We start from the raw sequence: 19,944 nt of genomic DNA on the forward strand, positions 1-19,944 counted from the left end.
GACCTTAAGACCATAAGACTTATGATCAGAATTAGGCTGTTCAGCCCATCGAGTCCACTCCCCAAAACTGAACAAAAACTGAAGACTCAAGGGTAAATAGAGAAAGGATAGAGATGGATGTCTTTCTACCGTGTGCTTCAAATCAAATCAAAATTAACCCACACAGGAAATGGTATAAAAACAGCTTATAGTAAGAGTAAAAGTCTTAGACACCCTAACTATATATATATCTCCCTAAGACTTTTTCACAATACTGTACGTGTGCGTATGACAATAAACTTGACTTTTGACTATAACTTTAAATGAAGCATTCTCTGGGGAATGAGAGTTCTACTAAATTACCTGCTTGAATTTATTAGCTCGAGCTCCAGTCTCTTCTGCAAATGGAAACCATTTCACTACCTCCCATTCATTATCTTAAAGAGCTCCAACATGTCACCCCTCAGCCTTCTCATTTCAGAAGTAAAACTGTTGGGACAGGTATAATTATTTGAGGAGTATCCTTCTCCAGCTGGTGTACATCCTTCTTGGAGACCATTGGACAGTTACAGTCACTGAAACTTTCAGGAACCCCAGAAAGAACAAACTCCGCCCTCAGCAAGGATCTGGGACCATCATAATCTATCACCACAACAGGTCTACATGGATGCAATCTCATTGGCTCTCCACACAAAATCACCTGGACAAAACAAATACCTACAGGTATGTTACAATGCTGTCTATTGCCTATACCATAGCTCAGCATTTAACACCATCATTGCTACAGTCCTGGCCATAAAGCTACAGAACCCAGGCTCTGTCCCTCCCTCTGCAACTGGATCCTCAACTTCCTAAACGGAAGATCACAATCTGTGCGGATCAGAAATAACATCTCCACCTTGCTGACAGTCAACACCGGTGTACCTCAGAAACCTGTGCCTAGCCACTGCTCCACTCTCTCTACACCCACAAATGCGTGGCTAGGCATAGCTCAAGTGTCATCTATAAATTTACTGATGAGGCAACCATTGTTGGCAGAATCTCAGATGGTGACAAGAGGGTGTACAGGAGCGAGATGTACCAGCTAGTTGAGTTATGTCGCAGCAACAACATTGCACTTTACATCAGTAAGACCAAAAACCTGATTGTGGACTTCAGGAAGGGTAAGATGAAGGAACACAAACCAATCTTCATAGAGGGATCAGGAGTGGAGAGACTGAGAAATTTCAAGATCCTGGGTGTCAAGATCTCTGAGGACCTAACCTGAACACAACATATTGATGCAGCTATAAAGAAGGCAAGACAGTGGCTATATTTCATCAGGAGTTTGAAGGGATTTGGTTTGGTACCCAAAGTACTCGAAAACTTCTACAGATGTTCTGTGGAGAGCATTCTGACTGGCTGCATCACTGTCTGGTATGGGGGGTGGGGGGTACAGCACGGGATCAAGGTAAGCCGCAGAGAGTGGTAAAATTAGTCAGCTCCATCATGGGTACTAGCCTCAGTAGTACCCAAGACACCACCAAGGAGCGGTGCCTCAGAAAGGTGGCGTCCATTATTAAGGACACCCACTACCCAGGACATGCCCTCTTCTCATTGTTGCCATCAAGAAGGAGATACAGAAGGCTGAAGACACACACTCAGTGATTCAGGAACAGATTCGTTCCCTCTGCCTTCTGATTCCTGAATGGACATTGAATAGTTGTTGAGAGTGTGCCTTCAGGCTCCTTTCCTGTACTTCCTCCTTGATTGTAACAATAAAAAGAGGGTTCGTCCTGGGTGATGGGGTCCTTAAGATTGGATGCTGCCTTCTTGAGGCACTGCCTTTTGAAGGTTTGTCCTTGATGCTGGCTGAGTTTATAACTTTCCACAGCTTTTTCTGATCCTGTGCAGGGCCCTCCATCCCAGACGGTGATGCAGCCAGTCAGATCGCTCTCCACAGTACAACTGTAGAAATTTATGAGAGTCTTGGATGACATACCAAATCTCCTCAAACTCCTAATGAAATATAGCTGCTGTTGTGTATCAACGTGCTGGGCCCAGGATAGATCTTCTGAGATGTTGACACCCAGGAAACTGAGACTGCTCACCCTTTCCACCACTGATCCCCCAATGAGAACTATTGTGTGCTTTCTTAACTTCCTCTTCCTGAGTCCACAATCAGTGGTGACACTGAGTACAAGATTGTTATCGCAACACCACTCAACCAGCTGATCTATCTCACTCCTGTGCGCCTCCTCGTCAACAATAGTTGTGTCATCAGCAAACTTATAGATGGCATTTGAGTTGTGCCTAGCCTCAGTTGTGGGTGGAGAGTAGAGCAGAGAAGTGGGCTAAGCACACGTTCTCATGGTGCACCAGTGTTGATTGTCAGTGAGATGTTCTTTCTGATCCACAGAGATTGAGGTCTCCCAGTGAGAAGTCAAGGATCCAGTTTCAGAGGCCCAGGTTTTGCAGCTTGTTGATTAGAACTGAGGGTATGATTGAGTTGAGTGCTGAGCTGTAGTCAATAAACAGCAGCCTGAGGCAGGCATTGCTATTGTCCAGGTGATTCCAGGCTGGGTGGAGAGCCAGTGAGATTGTATCCACTGCAGACTATTGTGGCGATAGGGGAATTGCAGCAACTCCCGGCCCTTGCTTAGGCAGGAGTTGATTCTGGCCGTGACCAACCTCACAAGGACTTCATCACAGTAGATGTGAGTGCAACTGGGTGTTGGTCACTGAGGCAGCTCAGACTGCTCTTCTTGGGCACTGGTATGACTGTCACCCTTCCAAAGCAGGTGGGAGACTCCGACTGCAGCAGTGAGAGATTGAAGGTGTCCTTGAACACCACTGGCAGTGTTTGGCACAAGTTGTCAGTGCCCTACCAGGTACTCCATCAATCCACTGACAAGGGACGGATTTTTCAGCAATGGCTTTTCTGGTGTGGCTTTTCAAATCTTGGTATGTCAGGTGAAGTATGACTCACACTGACAGAAGGTCTGAACGACCCTGCAATCAGTGAGGTAGACCAAGAGCTGGTGAGTCAATCAAATACAGGGAGGCAAGTCCTAAGGCTATGGATAGGGCTTGAAATTTCAGTCTTCTTATCGACAGGAATTCAGTGACACCCTCTGTTACTGCTCCCTCTCTGTGATCTCTGCTGCCCTCTGACAACCACCATGCCTGATTCCGCTCCCCCCCTTTCCCTTTTCTTCTATTCATCACTATGGCCTCTTACCTCTTCTCCTCACTTGCCTATCACCACCAACCCCCCCCCCCGTGCCCCTCCTTCTCCCAAGGACCACAGTCCTCTCTTATCAAATTCCTTTCTCTCCAGCCTTTTAACCTTTTCCACCCACCTGGCTTCACCTATCACCTTCTAGCTAGTCCTCCTTCCCATTCTCCCACCTTTTTATTCTGGCATCTTCCCTCTTCCTTTCTAGTTCTGAGGAAGGGTCTTGGCCTAAAACTTCATGTTTATTCATTTCCATAGATGCTACCTGACCTGTTGAGTTCCTCCTGCGTTTTATCTGTGTTGCTATGGAATTCCAGCATCTGCAGAACTCCTCATGCTTATCATTAACAAGTTTAACTGCTTTTCAAGCTCACATTTATTGGAAGCAATATACCAGCAGTGCAGTGACCACCACCCCATCACACAGCTACCAACAGTTGCCATTCAGGTCAGGGCCGGGACCTCACATACATCCATTAAGGCGGTGAGACATTTCTCACAGCTACAAGCCTCAAACTCAGCTCATACTGTGAACACGTTGCCATTCATTATGGCAAGCACACTCAGTCTAGCACAACCAGCACACTCCTCCTCTTGCAGCACAAAACGGTTGCTGCACAAGGCCTAGTCCAAAGGCTCTCGAGCAACCAAGTGTTGACCATTGCAGGGTCCAAGGCCAGTGACAGCAAAGGTTCACCAGCTGGATTCCTGGAACACTAAGTCTGTCGTACGAGAAGAGAGTAAGCAGACAGAGCCTTAGGTCAGTGATTTAACTTTTTTCAGATGGCTCGACTATTTAACCAAATAGGTCACTAACAAGTCTGCAGATGGTGTTGATTCAATAGCAATCCACTCAAGGATTTCAGGCCTGCTTCCAGAACCAATGGTTTATATTAGAGGTTCCCAAACTTTTTCATGCCATAGACACCTACCATTAGCTGAGGGGCCCATGGATTCCACATTGCAAACATTTGGTTTGGATAAATGAGAGGTGATCCTATTGAAAAAGGAGCAGAAGTTCTTCTGTTTCTGCATTTCGTAAGTCTGACATTCTTTTGTCCATGTTCTCACTCTCTCACTGCTCCTGTTTACTCACTAACCAGGTAACTTTGCTTACAGTTTATCCCATGATACTCTGGTCTCACTATATCAGAGACGTTTCCCCCCCCCCCCCACCACCACCCCCCTGTCTCTCCCCACCCCACCTACAACGACCACTCCTGCAGCTTTACGGGCATCTTTTGTTTCCTGACAAAAGCTCTATGACCTGAACATTGACCTTCTCTTCCCACAGATGCGGCCTAACCTCATAATGGGGAGAGGCAGAAATGACAGTTCTGCTGGCTGGGACGTCTAGAATCATGTTTATGGGGTTAGCCATTGAAAACTGAGGTGAGAAGAGGGCTCTGACTCTCTGTGCAAAAGGGCTGTGAATGCTCACTTGGTATGGAGACTCACAGAGTTTTGGATCAAGGGCATGGTGGCAGAGCAAGGAAGTGATGCCAAAGTGAAAGATGAACTAAGATCTTATTAGAGGAGAGAGAATGAATGACCTGCTCCCACTTCTATTTTTCATTCTTGTACTAGCCTTGCACAAGCCTAAGAAGTCCCAGATGCATAGAAACTGTTATCTTGAGTGTCTTGGCTTTTGCCATGTTGATTGCTCCTGGAACTACTGTTGAGGCTGTCTCTTGTCCCATCACCCCTGGCAGATCTGGACTCTTCAGTTATTGCTCCCTGCTGAGGCGTGCTTCCTAAATACCATCCACGGACAGAACATCTTGCTGAAAGCCCCTTCCCTCCTCCACTACATGGTAACCTAATGGAGTTCTCTCCTTGCCCCATTCTCCCCAATGTCATAGAGTCATTGAGTGCAGAAACAGGCCCTTCAGCCCAACTGGTCGATGCCAACCACAGCATCCTCCCTGCTAGCCCCAATCCCTTTTAAACAGTGACACGTACAATGCCATCCTTACCAAAATATCAATGCACAAATTGCCCTCCAGATGATCTGCTCTCCCCCCACCCCCCCACCGAAGAACCCAATTTTGCATCTATATTTTTCAAGCTACAAAAAATGCACCTTCCCATCCTTTTGTAACTGGCAGAGAAATCAATATAAATATCCCATCTCCACAGTCCTGCTCCAAATTAAATAAGTTGCATTCAAACACAATTTAGAGTGGTCAACAAATCTGCAGATTATACCTCCGATTCCTGAACAAGCCAAAGTGATCCCATCACTGATTCCCGGAGAACACTGTTTCACTACACTTTGCCAATTGGCCATCTTTAACCCTTCCTTTTTCGGTTTACCTTTTACAGTTTATTTATTTATTGAGATACAGCCCAGAATAGACCCTTCTGCCTCTTCGAGACACGCCACCCAGCAATCCCCTGATTTAATCCTAGCCTAATCATGGGACAATTTTCAATTAACAATCAACCTCTGGACTGTAGGAGGAAACCAGAGTACATACAAACTCCTTACAGGCAGTGGTGGGAATTGAACCTGGGTTGCCGATGCTTTAAGCCATTGTGCTAACCATTACACCAACGTGCTGTCCCATTGGTAAAAGATCATAGGCAATGGAGAGTGAGCGGAGGACAGTAGCTTGAAGTTTGCAGTCAAAAGGAACTGTGAAAACTACAGCTCCAGTATTCTGTGCAGAGGCTGAGTATTCTGTAATGCACAGGGGCAGAATGGGGAGGGGTTGGGGTGGGGGAGAAGAGGGAGGAATGGTGGGAGCATCTCCTACCCCTTTGGATTTTGAAGGAAGCCAAGATCAAGAAAGCAAAGATGATACCAACAATTTGAAGAGAAAAATGGCAAAAAATCTGCTGATTTCTTTTCTAAAACACACCCATTACATGCTTGGCTTTATTCAGAGCAAGCCATTATTGAAAGAATGCCCATTCAAAACTGAACACCAGGCAGTTTACAGGAGCTCTTTTTTTTCAAACCCATGTGCAGATTACTGCTCAAGAATAGGTTAAAAATGTCAGTACAAGATCATCCTCCATTCAAGGCAATAACTTTCCAATCTATGCAATGAAAGTAAATATCTGATTTGCATACACTAAATTCCTTCAGCTATTTGCCACTATGATCCATGCATTTGTAAGCATTAAATATTTATGCATAAATATGTAGCTTCTTTGGAGAGGTTGTTCACAAATCATAGCATAAAATGTTAGAAGGGGGAAATGAAAAATCTTTGTGTCAGGCGAGAATGAATTTATTTCAGGACATGCTGTCCACTTGCAAGCTGATGTGCTCGCTCTCGCCTTCTCCAGAGCAGCTCTCGACAAATCTCTTTCTCCCTGGGGTCTCAGTACTGGAATAACTCAGCTGAAACAGACCAATCTGTCTTTTGTTCACAGCATGGATTTTTTTCTGAGTACGAAGCAACTTGGCTATGCACAACAAAAGGTAAAGTGGCAAGACAAAAGCAGCTAATAAAGTAACAGGGATAGCAAAATAATTACTTCATAGGTCATTAACACAGACACTCTATTCAGTTCATAATAACCATTGATTCCGTGAGAGATACCAACATTCGGTATGATCTGTAGGCATCAAGTTGGAATACAAATACTCCAGTCTGCAGTGACAAAGTGACCTTCAGAATGGGCTGGTGAATATGAGTAGGCAGTCACAACGCACACCACCTCCATCCCAAGTGAGATACAAACGCAGGCTGGCTTCAGCAGCTGTATTAGTGCACTGCCAGCAGTCTGTCTCTTTCTCTGCAGTACATTTGGCCCTAAGAGAATGACACAGCAGAGCTAACCCAGCCTTGTCGAGTTGCCCAACAAGTCTGTGAGCAGCTCTTTCCCAAATCCATGCAGATGGTAAGAAAGCTCTAAACACCATTTTATAACAGCACAAAATTTACTCCCTTCCTAATGCCACGGGTTACTAAAATCTGCAAATTAAAATGCAGCACTATTTGCAGTTAGGCCAGGGAAGTACAGAGCCAGATCTTGCTGATACTTGCCTCTCCCATGATCGCTTTCCATTGTGATCAGTGGGGCAGATACACAACAAACGTGGACGAAGACCTGGGCATTCATGGGCTGCTGTGGAGCGCTGACAGCGGCGGAAATGTACGGCACCACAATCTGTGACCTATCCCTTGACATACCTCTCACTACACGTTACAAGGTCAAGCCTGGTTCAATGAGGTGTGAAGGGGCAAGCTGCAAGTAGCACCAAGTGTTCTCAAGTGGTGCCAACTTGGAGAAAAGCGACACGAGGCTGGTCATGTGCTAAACAGCTTGCAACAGGTAGGGTCATCGCACAACCGACAGATCAAAGGTCCACTGCCCAACCACACCCAGTCACTAATGGCTGATCACATTTAGCACACTGGCCTGGCCTTCATTAGTCAGGGCACTGAGTGTCGGAGTTTGGGATGTAATGTCACCATTGTATGAGATGTAGGAGGCCTGTTATACAAAAATGTCCTTAAACTTGAAAAAGTGCTGAAAATATTTGCCAGGATGTGGCCTGGACTTGGAGGCCTGAGTTACATGGACTAGGATTGTGGGCCAAATACAGGCATATGAAATTAGCGAACTGGCAACACAGGTGAACTGGGCAAAGGACCTGCTTCTAAGAGTATGTCATTTAAACAGCGTTCCAAAGAGATACAATTCGGGTCGGTGAGTTGTAGGCGTGCCACGTTGGGGCCGGAATTGTGGTGACACTTGCAGCTGCCCTGCACGATCCTCACTGATCTAATCTGATGCAAAGGCAAAAGGTACATTTCAATGCATAGGTGACAAAGAAAGCTAGCCCTTCCAGCAAATATTGCCAGCATCTTCTGTTTTTGGTTGCTGGCTGCCAGCAACAGTGACAATAAATCTCAGTCAGAAATGATCAGTGATCTTAGACATAATAATTCTGATTCTGAATAACTTCAACAGAACAGAAACAGTATCCAAGAAGGGACAACTGGCAATGGCTAAGTCACTAAGCCAGTACGAACGATCTCTAATCCAGAGATGAGAGCTCAATTACCACCTAGGCAGTTGGGAAATAAATAATTCTGGAATTATTAAATTGGTCTGGAGAATAGGAAGAAAAAATTTTCTATATTTACCCAGACCCACCAACAAGGTCGATCCTTAACTACCTCTGCATCTGAGGGGTAGTCAGCGATGGACAATAGACACCAGCAATAAACAGAAGAACTTGACAGCAGTCCATTCAGGTGACCATGACTCGATTCATTTGGTGCAAGGAGCGCCAGTGACAGATCAGATCAGAGTTTTGGGTACAGGGGGCGGTGGTGGTTCCATTACAACACCAGCTCTTAAACAGTGACAACTTCAGCTGTGCCTACTTTGACAAACTCTGCTGTCAGGGCTTATTGTTGGCCACAATTGGAATTGGATGTAGGAATACGTTCACTGTGGTTGTGCCCTTTAAAGGAGTTGATCTGTCCCCTGTTACATCAACAATGGCATTCAACTGGAACAATATCTTTGATAGTGCAGATATTTGGAGTCCATTCAGGTGACCAGACCCAAAAACAGTTTCTTCCCCACTGCTGTCAGACTTCTGAACAAATCAGCCCTTTCACACCCCCTTCCCACTGGTGCTGCCGCAATCTCAAATCTAATTCTACCTCTTCCATTATTGCCACTTCAGCATTTCTTTTTGCTCTGCTTTAGATTGCAACTACAATCGGTGCACCAACATTTGGGTGTTTCACATGTTACTGTTTACTTGCTGAGAGTCACAGGAGCAAAGGAATTCATTGAACCCTGGTCTATATGACACTCTAAATCAAATTCCAATGCCTTACAACACTGTCATCGTGAAACAAGTTCCAGGCATTCAAATATGCTACTCAGCCTCTGCAAAAGCAATTGGGCAAAGTTATGAAAAATAAAGGAAATGACTGATAGTCAAACCGTGCTCTGAAGTTTTACTTTGCAGTGTAGAATAATATTTCCAGTTACTGACGCACAACATTTTTCAGGTTGCAGATTACTAAGCTCTTTTCTCAGTACATAAGAATATTGTACCTGAAATGCATTTCCTTAACTAACAGCTTTGGATTCCCCTGTGAAACAGGGTCTAGGGATTCTGAAGGTCACCTGCCTTTCTTGTGCACGAGGCCCTACGGACAGGAACTGGAAGACTAGAAAACAGTAAGCAAGTATCTGCACTATCAAAGACATTGTTCTAGTTGAATGCCATTGTTGACGTAACAGGGGACAGATCAACTCTTTTAAATGGCACAACCATGGCGAAGGTATTTCTACATCCAATTCCAATTGTGGCCAACAATAAGCCCTGTCAGCAGAGTTTGTCAAAGAAGGCATAGCTGGCAATTAGTCTCAAAAAAATGTCAATTTCTTGCAATTTATTCTACAGAACTTCCCCATAACAACATCATATTCTAAAAGAGGATTATTAGCCAGTGCAAAATTGAACTGACTATTTCAAGTTAGTGATGAATTAACTCTGCAGCAGCAGCTACTGTCTGCTTCCACCAAAACAACGGGGGATCCAGGGATGTCAACGTCAGCTCTGTGATTGGAGGCACGGCAGCATGCAGTAATGTGCCCACACCAATTACTGCTCTTGGGCTAGTTCTAAAATTATGCTGATCCATGATGGCTCTAGCTGTTTAAATGGGCTGCCTGGAGAGGTACTAGCATAAACTAAAAGGCTGTATACGATCAGATGTGGAGGAGAGGGGTTGCTTCGCATCATAATACTGATTTGAAACACTCGAGTTCCTCAGGGATCTTGACAGGGTGGATGTGGAAGAATTTAGAAGTCGAGTTCACTGTTTACAAAATAAAAGGTCGCAGATTTGAGACAAAGATGAGGCGCATTTTCCCCTCAGAGGGCCGTCAGTCTTTAGAATTTTGCTTTCACTGAAGGAGTGAGTCATTGAATATTCTGAAAGCAGAGGTGGTTTAATAAGCAGGGGGAGTGAAAGGTTATCGTGGGTAGACAGGAATGCTACAATCAGATCACTCGTGACCTAAATGAATGCTGCAAGTGTTGGCGTCTGCTCCTATATGAACAAAATGCAGAAACTGCTCAGCAGGCCACAGAGTATCTGTGAAAAGAGAAGAAAGACAATCAGATTGCCGACCTTTCATATTTTTATCCAGGAAAGTACCTTGACGAGGCACATCGTGGCCTAGTACAGCAGTTCTAAAAGCTGCAGAGAGCAGCGGACAAAGCCCAGTCCATCACAGGCACAGCCCTCCCCATCACTGACAGCAGCTACAGGAGGTGCTACATCAAGAAAGCGACATCTTTATCTATGATCCCCACTACCCTGGTCATGCTCTCCTCTTGCTGCTACCATCCAGGAGAAGGTGCAGAAGCCTGAAGCCCCTCACCATTAGGTTCAGGGACAGCTACTTTGTTACAGCCTACATGTTCTGGAACTGACCCACACAATCCTACCCTACCTCAGCAATGGACCACACAGACCACCTCTTGCGCTACATTGGGCTTGTCTCTGCTTGTGGCTTTGTTTGCAAAGTTTTTCTTCACATCAATAATTAATGTTTTGTGTGTTGCTTGTATCTACATGCCTGCAAGCAAGATTTTCATTGCGCCTGTACCTCACTATACTTGTACCCCTGACAATAAACTTAACATAATGCTCACCACGACATAGCAACTTTAAAGTTGGGGAAGGAGTAGAAGAACCTGAAGTTTGCAGCAGCAATATAGCAGAAATCCCTTGAAGGCATAAACAAAGCTAGATAAATGGGACCTTTGAGTATACACTGATAGTTTGTTTTCAAAACAGCAGTGGTGGTGGAATTTGGTCTATCAAAGGAAGACAAGCAAAAACGGGATCTAGTCAAGTGAAATCTATTTCCCAGCTCTTGATCCACAGTCCTTTGTGCTACGGCTCTTTGAATGTCATAAAGATAATTTTTAGACATGAAGGCTTTTTTTCCTTGGTCACCATTTCGTGCAGAGGTTCAGACCGCCACCACTTTTTGTGATTTACTCCCCTCTACAAATCCTTTTAGTTTAAATTTCCTCCCCAGTTATTGGCCTGTCAAGAGCAAATGGCTCCAGCCTTCCTCCCTCTCACTTTTGATTAGTATGGAAATACAATATTTTGCTCAGAAGGAAGAGAAGAGGCCATATGTATTTTTTAAAATGTAATTCAAAAGGGGAAGTGAACCAAAAAATCTTGGGGTGTATGAGCCTCGCTTGTTGACTGTGGCAGGACAGGGAATTGGTTATAAAAGTGCATGGGAATCCTCATCATCATTACCTGCCTTGTCGTATGACATAGGCTATCACGATCTTTCACCATACTTGTTCTTGGCAGAAATTTCTACAGAAGTGGTTTGCCATTCCCTTCTTCTGGGCAGTGTCTTTACAAGTCAGGTGACCCCAGTCATTATCAATACTCTTCAGAGATTGTCTGCTTTGCGTCAGTGGTCACATAATCAGGACTTGTGACATGTACCAGTTACTCACACGACCATCCACCACCTGCTCCCATGACTTCACGTTACCCTGATCAGGGGGCTAAGCAGATGTTACACTGTGCCCAAGGGTGACCTGCAGGCAGGCAGAGGGAAGGAGCACCTTACACCTCCTTTGGTAGAGACGCATCTCCACCCTGACACCCAAATATGGGATGCCGGGTTTTATAATGAGATGCATTGTGTATAAGGCTATAAAAATATGATAAACTTTTACAAAGCCACTGGAATATTGTGTCCATCTGCGGATGCCACATTTTGGGGAGATATGTGACGGTTTTGACGAGGGTGCAGAGCAGATTAACCAAACTGATTGCAGGAATAAGGGATAGTTATTTGAATGCACTGGAGCTCAGCCTGCTGTCCATAGCACACAGGAGCTTGCAGGCAGATCTGATACAGGTAGTTACCATCATGACTATCAGACAGAATAGTTGGACAGAAACTGTTCCTATTAGGGAAATGTTAAGAGCTAGGAGACACAATGTTATTTGGTGGGGAAAGAAGATCAAAGCTAGAATTCAGAAAAAAATGTTTTTATGCAACAAGTAGTTGTGGTGTGGGATGGACTGTTGGTTGAGTTGTGAAAGCTGTTTCAATTTCTGCGTTCAAAAGAGAGCTGGATAACTATCAGAATTTGCAGAGCTATGGGAGAAAGTAAGTGGGACAGGTGGGTCTGTTCTCACAAAAGAGTCAGCGCAGACTTAACTTAATGGGCTGAATGGCTAAACCATTCTGTAAATTAAATCTTCCCTCGGACTCCTTTGTTCCAATGAAAATACGCTCAACCGGATAGTTCTTCATCACAAATCAAATTTCCACAGGGTCATAAGCAAGAGAAAATCTGCAGATGCTGGAAATCTGAGCAACACACACAAAATGCTGGAGGAACTCAGCAGGCCCGGCGGCACCTGTGGAAAAGAGTAAACAGTTGTCGTTTCAGGCCGAGACCTCCACTGTACTTTTACCCAAAGATGCTGCCTGGCCTGCTGAGTTCCTCCACCATTTTCTTATTTCCACAGAGCCATTCCAACTCTCCTCCACAGTCTGTTTCATATCGACCCTGCAGGCAGGGATCTGGTTCCGATTTAACTTCCATTACCTCAGGAAAGCAGTCAACACACCCAAAGACTTCTCCCACCCTTAACATTCTCTCTTCTCCATTTCTCCATTGGACAGAAGATAGAAAAGCTTGAGAACACACCACCATGCTCAAGGGCAGCTTCTACCCCACTGTTACAGGGCTCTTGCATGGACCTTTTGTATGATAAAGATAACCCTTGACCTCAATAAAAATGAACTCTTGATCTTTCATCCAACCTTATTGTATAACTACATTGCACTTTCATTGTACCTGTAATATTATATTCTGCACTCTGTTATTGATTTTCCTTTTGTACTACCTTAGCATACTTATGTTTTGAAATTATCTGTCTGGATGGCATGCAAACAATAGCTTTTCAGCACATCTCAGTACACGTGAAAACAGTAAACCAATTCCCATCTGTATACCGTCTCAGCATAACCTCACTGGTCTTATGTTCATGATTCTGAAAGCAACTTATCTCTCTCCATAACTGTCTTATTTACCTTCAGAGGTCTGTGGTAAAACACTTCCAACTTTTATGCATCTCTTTACCCTGTTCGTCCAAGTGCAGTAGAGGTGCTCCTTCCAAAGTTATGAACACCTCGCTAATACACAGCCTGGTCAGACGTGTAAACACATAGGAGACCGGCAGTCTGGTTTCAAAGACTGCTGTGAGTATCTTCTGCAGTGTGGGAACTGTTAACAGTCATAAGCAGTGGAAGACCTGTACTACACTTCTCTGGAATGAATTAGTCACATTGTGCTCACCCAAGTAGTCCACTGATATCCTCCTGCAGACTTGAGCATCCGTCCTCTTTCTCAAGCCCACTGCCACTTTTGACATCTGCAAACCTCAAGTCAAAATGATGTTGTGTGTGCGTGTGCACCCATATGGATACGGATAGAGAGAAAAACACACACACACACACAGAGTAGATTCCAATTAATTGGGATACATTGGGACCAGTACATTTTGGCCCAATTAGCCATAGCTGTTTTTTTTAATATAGCAATACAACACAAAATAGGCTCTTCCAATCCTTCGAGCCACGCTGCCCCAGCAACCCCCACAAACCCAATTAACCCTAACCTAATCACAGGACAATTTACAATGACCAATGGACCTACCCAGCAATTGGTTACTGGAAAACCAACTAACTTCAGGCAGACAAAAAGGTGTCTTTCACCAAGCTGACGCCTGTCCTCAGCCAGCTGTTTAACATAAGGTTTCCTACAACCTTATAAGTTTTACCCTCTCTGGAATTTGTTATAACAGCCTGTCAAGGTCATAGCATCCCACATCAATCACATTTCCCACAATGCCATTCAATCGCTTTATTCTACCTTAACTGGTCACAAATCATCACCCCCCCCCCCCAGCTTCAACTTCCCCACTCAGGGGCACAAGCTTTTTCTCTCTATTCAATCCATCAAAAGCCCTCCATGATTCTGAACAAGTGTACCTCCTCTTAAGCATCAGAAGGCAGTTAACTGGGCAAGTACGAGAAAGGACAAGCAGTAAGGCTGCAGGGAAATGGACGGAGCAAGGAATGGGACCAATGGGATTGTTCTGGTAAGCTAAAGGGTTGTGTTGTGTAATGCTCTGCCCCCAGAGGTATACTTTGGACACACGAGCTAGTAGTGCATGACCATTACATCCTGCAGGCAGCCAAGAGCTCCGATCAGGAAAATAACAGCAATTTGGAAAAAACAGACAAAAGTATCCAAGAAGGAAGCCGTTTGGGAGAAATTTCTCCACTCAGAGTGGGGTGGATCTTTGGAATTCTCCTCCCCAGACATTTGGTCATAGAGAGCAGGAAAGGGATCTATAAACATCTGCACATTAAAAACATCAAAGAGAAACAGCAGGAATATGGCATTGAGGTAGGAGACCTTCAAATCTTGTTAACATAGAACAGTAGAGCACAGGGTCTTTGCTGGCAATATGGTGTCAAACTAAGTGAACTGGTTATTAAAAGCCTACTAAGCTAGTCAGTTCAATATACACCAGTCCATTCCCTCAGTTCTCTGTATACTCATGTAACTATCTAAAAACATCTCAAATGTCTCTATCACATTTGCCTCTACTACCATCCCAGCATTACTATCCATGCACCCCCCACTCTGGTTAAAGTGGTGGGAGCCTAGAAAGTCTCCTTTGAGCTTTTCCCTTTCTCACCTTAAATATGTGCCCTCTAGTATTGGGTATTTCTACCCTGAATCTGCTCTGCCTGTGTTGGCAGGGATTGCGTAGCTCCACTGCAAGTCCTCAAAGATCTAACATCAGGTGAAAAGTTACAACCAAACTACTAACTTACAAATGTACCTGTCCTCCCTTCCCCTTCCTCCTCTGGCAAAATTATCTGGGCAGCCCATCCCAGTAAGTACAAGTTACACTTTGAGGTACTTCACAGCTCACTTTTAGAGTATGTAAAGATAATCTCCAAGTTCTTTAAGGTACCAGCACCAGCCTTGCGCGCTGTGGTGAAAGAGACTCACCGAGCTTTATCTCACACAGTCTCAGCCTGGGGTCTTCAGGAGGATGGCGACGCCTCTTCTTGCGCCAGCAGCGAGCAGGATAAGTGTACAACTGACCAGGAGCCAAGCCTATAAGACACAGTCCCAGAATTCGAGTGGAGTGCTTTGTAGGCAGACCATTACAAACTTATTCAGTATCATGCAGATTTTACTTTAAGGCTGGGAGATTTCATACTCAGCTGTCCAGCTAGAAAGGACACACAAGAGTGACATAGACTTGCAAACACATTAGAGAGATACAGGCTGAGTCCTTGCCAACCATCAGCCCTGTATTCATTCCCCAACACACACACACACACACACACACACACACACACACACACACACACACACACACACACACACACACACACACACACATCAGTATCTTCCTATCTGCACAGCGGTCAGCTCCCCCACCAATTCACACCTATTTGGGATGTGGCAGAAAAGTGAGAGCCCAGAGGAAACCCGTGCAGCCACAGGGAGAACGTGATACAGACAACATCAGAGATCGGGACTGAACCTGCGTCTCTGAAGTTGGGAGGCAGCTCCTCTCCCAGATGCATCACTACGCCAGTTTACCCATTGAAGTAGAAATATCACTTCTTCCAAAAAGTTTCTAAGTGCCAGGACCTCTGAGCTACCACTACCCTTGCTGGTCCCCTGCCAGCTTTAGTCCCCTGGATGTGCCGGAGAATAATGTTACCAATCTTGTTTCTTCTTTTTAAAACTTACCCATTTTTCAAACTATCCCAAAGAAAAATGGTTGCCTATTGTGTGGAAATAAATAATTTTTATTTACTGATACCGCGCGAAGTAGGTCCTTTCGGCCCTTCGAGCCATGCTGCCCCGTCAGCTCCTGACAAGTCTGATTTACCCTAAACTAATGAAGGGACAAGTTAATGAACAATGAGCAATTAACCTAGCCAGCATGGCTTTGGACGGTGGGAGAAAACCGAAGTACCCGGGGAAAACCCACGCACTCCACGGGGAGACACAAGGACTCCTTACAGACAGCGCTGGGGTTGAACTCCTAACTCTGGAACCCCCCCCCCCCAAGCTGGAAGGGCATCGTGCTAACTGCTACACTGCCATGGCGCCATGAACGCCATGAATATCATGAACGGAATGAATGGCTGCATTATGCATTCACATTCCAGCATAGAAACAACACCCCAACTTCCAGTGTAACAAAGAGCATTACCTGAGCCCCTGTGCCTCTTCTCCATCCAGATGTAGCAGTTGTTTTGAGCAACACCAGTCTGTGAGTCCAGGAACGGGAGACGAACACTGCGCTCTGCACACAATCGGGCATTGTAGTTACGGCAATGTTCAATGGCTTCCTTGTAGATCTGCTCTCCCAATCTGCAGAAACACGGTAGAATTTCATGCAGTGGAGAACTCTCTCACGCACATGGAGTTTGACAGTCGTACTGTATCAAACAAATCATTACACTATATATAGTCTTGTATGACATATAAAACGTACATTCTGTGTTGTCTGTCTCCATGTGTCCATGATGTTGCTACAAGCACATTTTTCAGTGTACCTGTACTTCTCCATATTTGCGCGGAAGACAATCAACTCTGAGACAAGCTAACCAAAAGGAAGGCGGGAAATGAGTTGACTGTGGCAAGGGAAGAAGATACACCAAGGAAAGCATCCTATTGGATGCATCACATTTTGATACGGCAATTACTCTGTCTGAGACGTCAAGAAACCGCAGAGCATTTCACATAACAGAAACCAGCCTCTCCTCCATAGACTCTGCCTGCGCTTCTCTCTGCCTCTGTAAGGCAGCCAAAATAATCAAAGACCCCACTCACATCAGGGGTTCAGTGTTCTCCCCCCACCCACTGGACAGAAGATACAAAAGCCTGAAAGCACGTACCCGCTAGTTGAAAGACAACTTCCATCCTGCTATTACTAGACTACTGAACATTGGTCAAATGGACTACCTTACAGCACCCTACACTGCACTTTCTTTGCATCTGTAACACTTCATCCTGTTATCGCTTCACCTTGTACTACCTCAGTGTGATAGAATGATCTGTATGGATAGCATCAAGACCATGTCTTTCACTCTACCAGTGATATGAATAATCCAATTTAACTTACCAGTTTACTGGCACGTGAGCACTCAGAGATCGTCAATATTGGCAAACTGCTGTTTTCATGTAATTTACGATGGCTTTCCTCAATCAGTAATAGTTCAACTGTTGGGAAATCGCTGGGTCTCGAACCACATTCCAGGATAAATAATAACATCTGAATGAACACTCCAGTGTGTACAAGGGCAACGTATTATCAGTCCAACAGAAAGTCACAATGGTTACAGCCTTTGAAGCTATGCTCAAATTGTTCTGCAGTTTTATCCATCAAAAACAAAGTGTCAACTCTACAATAAAACAAATTGTTGTGCAGTTTCAGCGGTCTGAGACCACTACCTAAAAATCTGAGACAGAAAATTGCTCTCACAGAATTCTTGCTTCAATTTTTATTTTATTTTATTTTTAGCTTCCATGTCTTGATATGGCTTTGTGTCATGGGAAAAACAAATCACAAGATTCTGCACCATAATTCAGACAAAAATGTAGTTGCATAAAGAAAGAGGAGGAAACCCTCAAGTAATCTCCTGGCCTTTATTCTTCCCCATGCAAGGTCCACATTATTTCTTGCAGCAGGGACCCCTACCATTAACCGAGAGGTCCGTGGACCCCAAGTTAGGAACCCCTGGTTTAGAGAGAAGAAACAAAATCAAGATGACATGGAGTCAGCAATCTTATAGCTGAATCTCAAGTTATCTCTATAAGAGAAAGAGGTTGTACTCACAGACTCCAGATTTCAAATTCAACAAGGGGCATCATTACAAAAGTTTTAAAATCAGGCACGATGTAATCATGGGAATTTCCACACATATAATCTGTACAATAGATGATTTGGAAGGATAGGCAGAAGGTGCAGAAATATCAAGATATAAAACCAGAAGAGAACACAAGACACCACAGATGCTGGAATCAAAAGCAAAAACTGATCTGCTGGAGGGACTCAATAGATTAGGCAGAATCCATGGAAGGAAGTGGACAGGGGGTGTATTCGATTAAGACCCTTCATCTGGGCTTGATGTCCTGCCGAAGAGTTTTGGCCCAAAACGTCGACCGTACTCTTTTCCTAGATGCTGTCTGGCCTGCTGAGTTCCTCCAGCATTTTGTGTGTGTTGCTCAGATTTCCAGCATCAGCAGATTTTCTGTTGTCTGAAATGTCAGCTGCCCACTTCCCTCCACAGATGCACTAAGTTCCACCAGCAGCTTGCTTTGTTTTTCTGTTCAGCATGTCAACCCAGTATGGGTGGATATAAAGAACAAGGGAGAATAATTACTCTGCACAGATGCTGCCTGACCTGCTGAATTCCTTCCGCATTTTGTGCATTGAGAGAAATTATTGATGGGAGATTTCAAACATCAGCTGCACTCCAGGACAGAGAATAAACTTTGAAATAACATAGTCTTGCAAGAAATGTATCATAATAATTGTACGTGACTGCAATTTCTCTGTGGTCGAGACAAATTTACACAGTAGGCATGAGGAAAAATTCCCGTGTATTCAGATCAGCCTCTTGGAACAATGTATTGTAGAACCAACTGAGAAGGGTCTCAGCCCAAATCATCGACTGCCTATTAATTTCACAGATGCTGCCTGACCTGCTGAGTTCCTCCAGCATTTTGTGCGTGCAACTAAGAAACATGCCACATAAAAGCTGGGCAAGCTTAATGAAGCAGAGGAATTTAAAGATTTCTTAGTAAAAGTCTTATAGGTGACAGCGATCATAACATAATATAATTCAATTTTTTTAAGTGTGAAACTGAGTCTGAAGCCAATATCTTAAATAAAGGGAATTGCAAGAAGTGATGGCACGCTTGGCTAAGGTGGGTAAGAAAAACAGAACGGAAAGGGAAGATCATGAATAAACAATGGCAGACATTAAGAAAACATATAATTTTCAACAAAATTATATTCCACTGGGAAATTAGTACTCCACAAGTAGAACAGACCATTTGTGACTATGGGAATGGCTGTGGCATTAATGCCAGGTGGTACTAAGTACTCCACAAGTAGGACAAACCATTTGTGACTAAGGGAATGGTAGATGGTACTAAAGTGATAGAATGTCAAGAAGATTTACCGGCGGGCCAGAAGGAATTCTCAATGACAACAATGAATAACAAGAATAAAGTACAAGAGTAAACTTGTTATAAGCAAAAACAAACCAAATATTTCTACATGAACAGAAATGAGGAAGAATGTCTCCAAGGATGAGACAGGGAGATGAGTAAAGAAAATTAGAAAATTAGAAAATGGCAGAGACTTTCAACAAATGTTTTGCAACTGTCTTTATAGCTAAATATTGTAAAGGCAGTCCAATAATAATAAAAGAAATATGAGAGCAAAAAGGATGGAAGAACTTAAAACTATAACTAGAAAGAACGTATTAGGTCAAGTCCTCTGAAAACAATGGCCTGTATCCTGGTGTCTTGAAGCTAGCCACAGAGATGATGCATGCTACTGTGTTTTGTAACTTCAAAACGTTAAATTAGTTCAAAGGAAGTGACGGGGATCCAGGAATGTGGGTCTAACTCGTGTCTACTT

General features: G+C 44.2%; 1 protein-coding gene across 6 annotated transcripts in view; it reads right to left on the reverse strand.

The window, feature by feature from the left end:
* dpf3 (double PHD fingers 3) overlaps nucleotides 1-19,944 on the reverse strand; it is a 210,084-nt gene that overhangs the window by 75,751 nt on the left and 114,389 nt on the right. For all 6 annotated transcript variants that reach the window (XR_011886721.1, XR_011886714.1, XR_011886713.1 and 3 more), the window contains exons 2-3: nucleotides 16,501-16,661; nucleotides 15,276-15,383 (exon numbers count right to left, since the gene is read on the reverse strand). Coding sequence is in view for 2 of the 6 variants with exons in the window: in XM_072264337.1 (XP_072120438.1) it covers nucleotides 15,276-15,383; nucleotides 16,501-16,661 (269 nt within the window). In the remaining 4 variants the exon portion in view is untranslated. The remainder of the gene's footprint in view (nucleotides 1-15,275; nucleotides 15,384-16,500; nucleotides 16,662-19,944) is intronic.

Source organism: Mobula birostris, chromosome 1, assembly GCF_030028105.1.
Source record: "Mobula birostris isolate sMobBir1 chromosome 1, sMobBir1.hap1, whole genome shotgun sequence".
NCBI lineage: Eukaryota > Metazoa > Chordata > Chondrichthyes > Myliobatiformes > Myliobatidae > Mobula > Mobula birostris.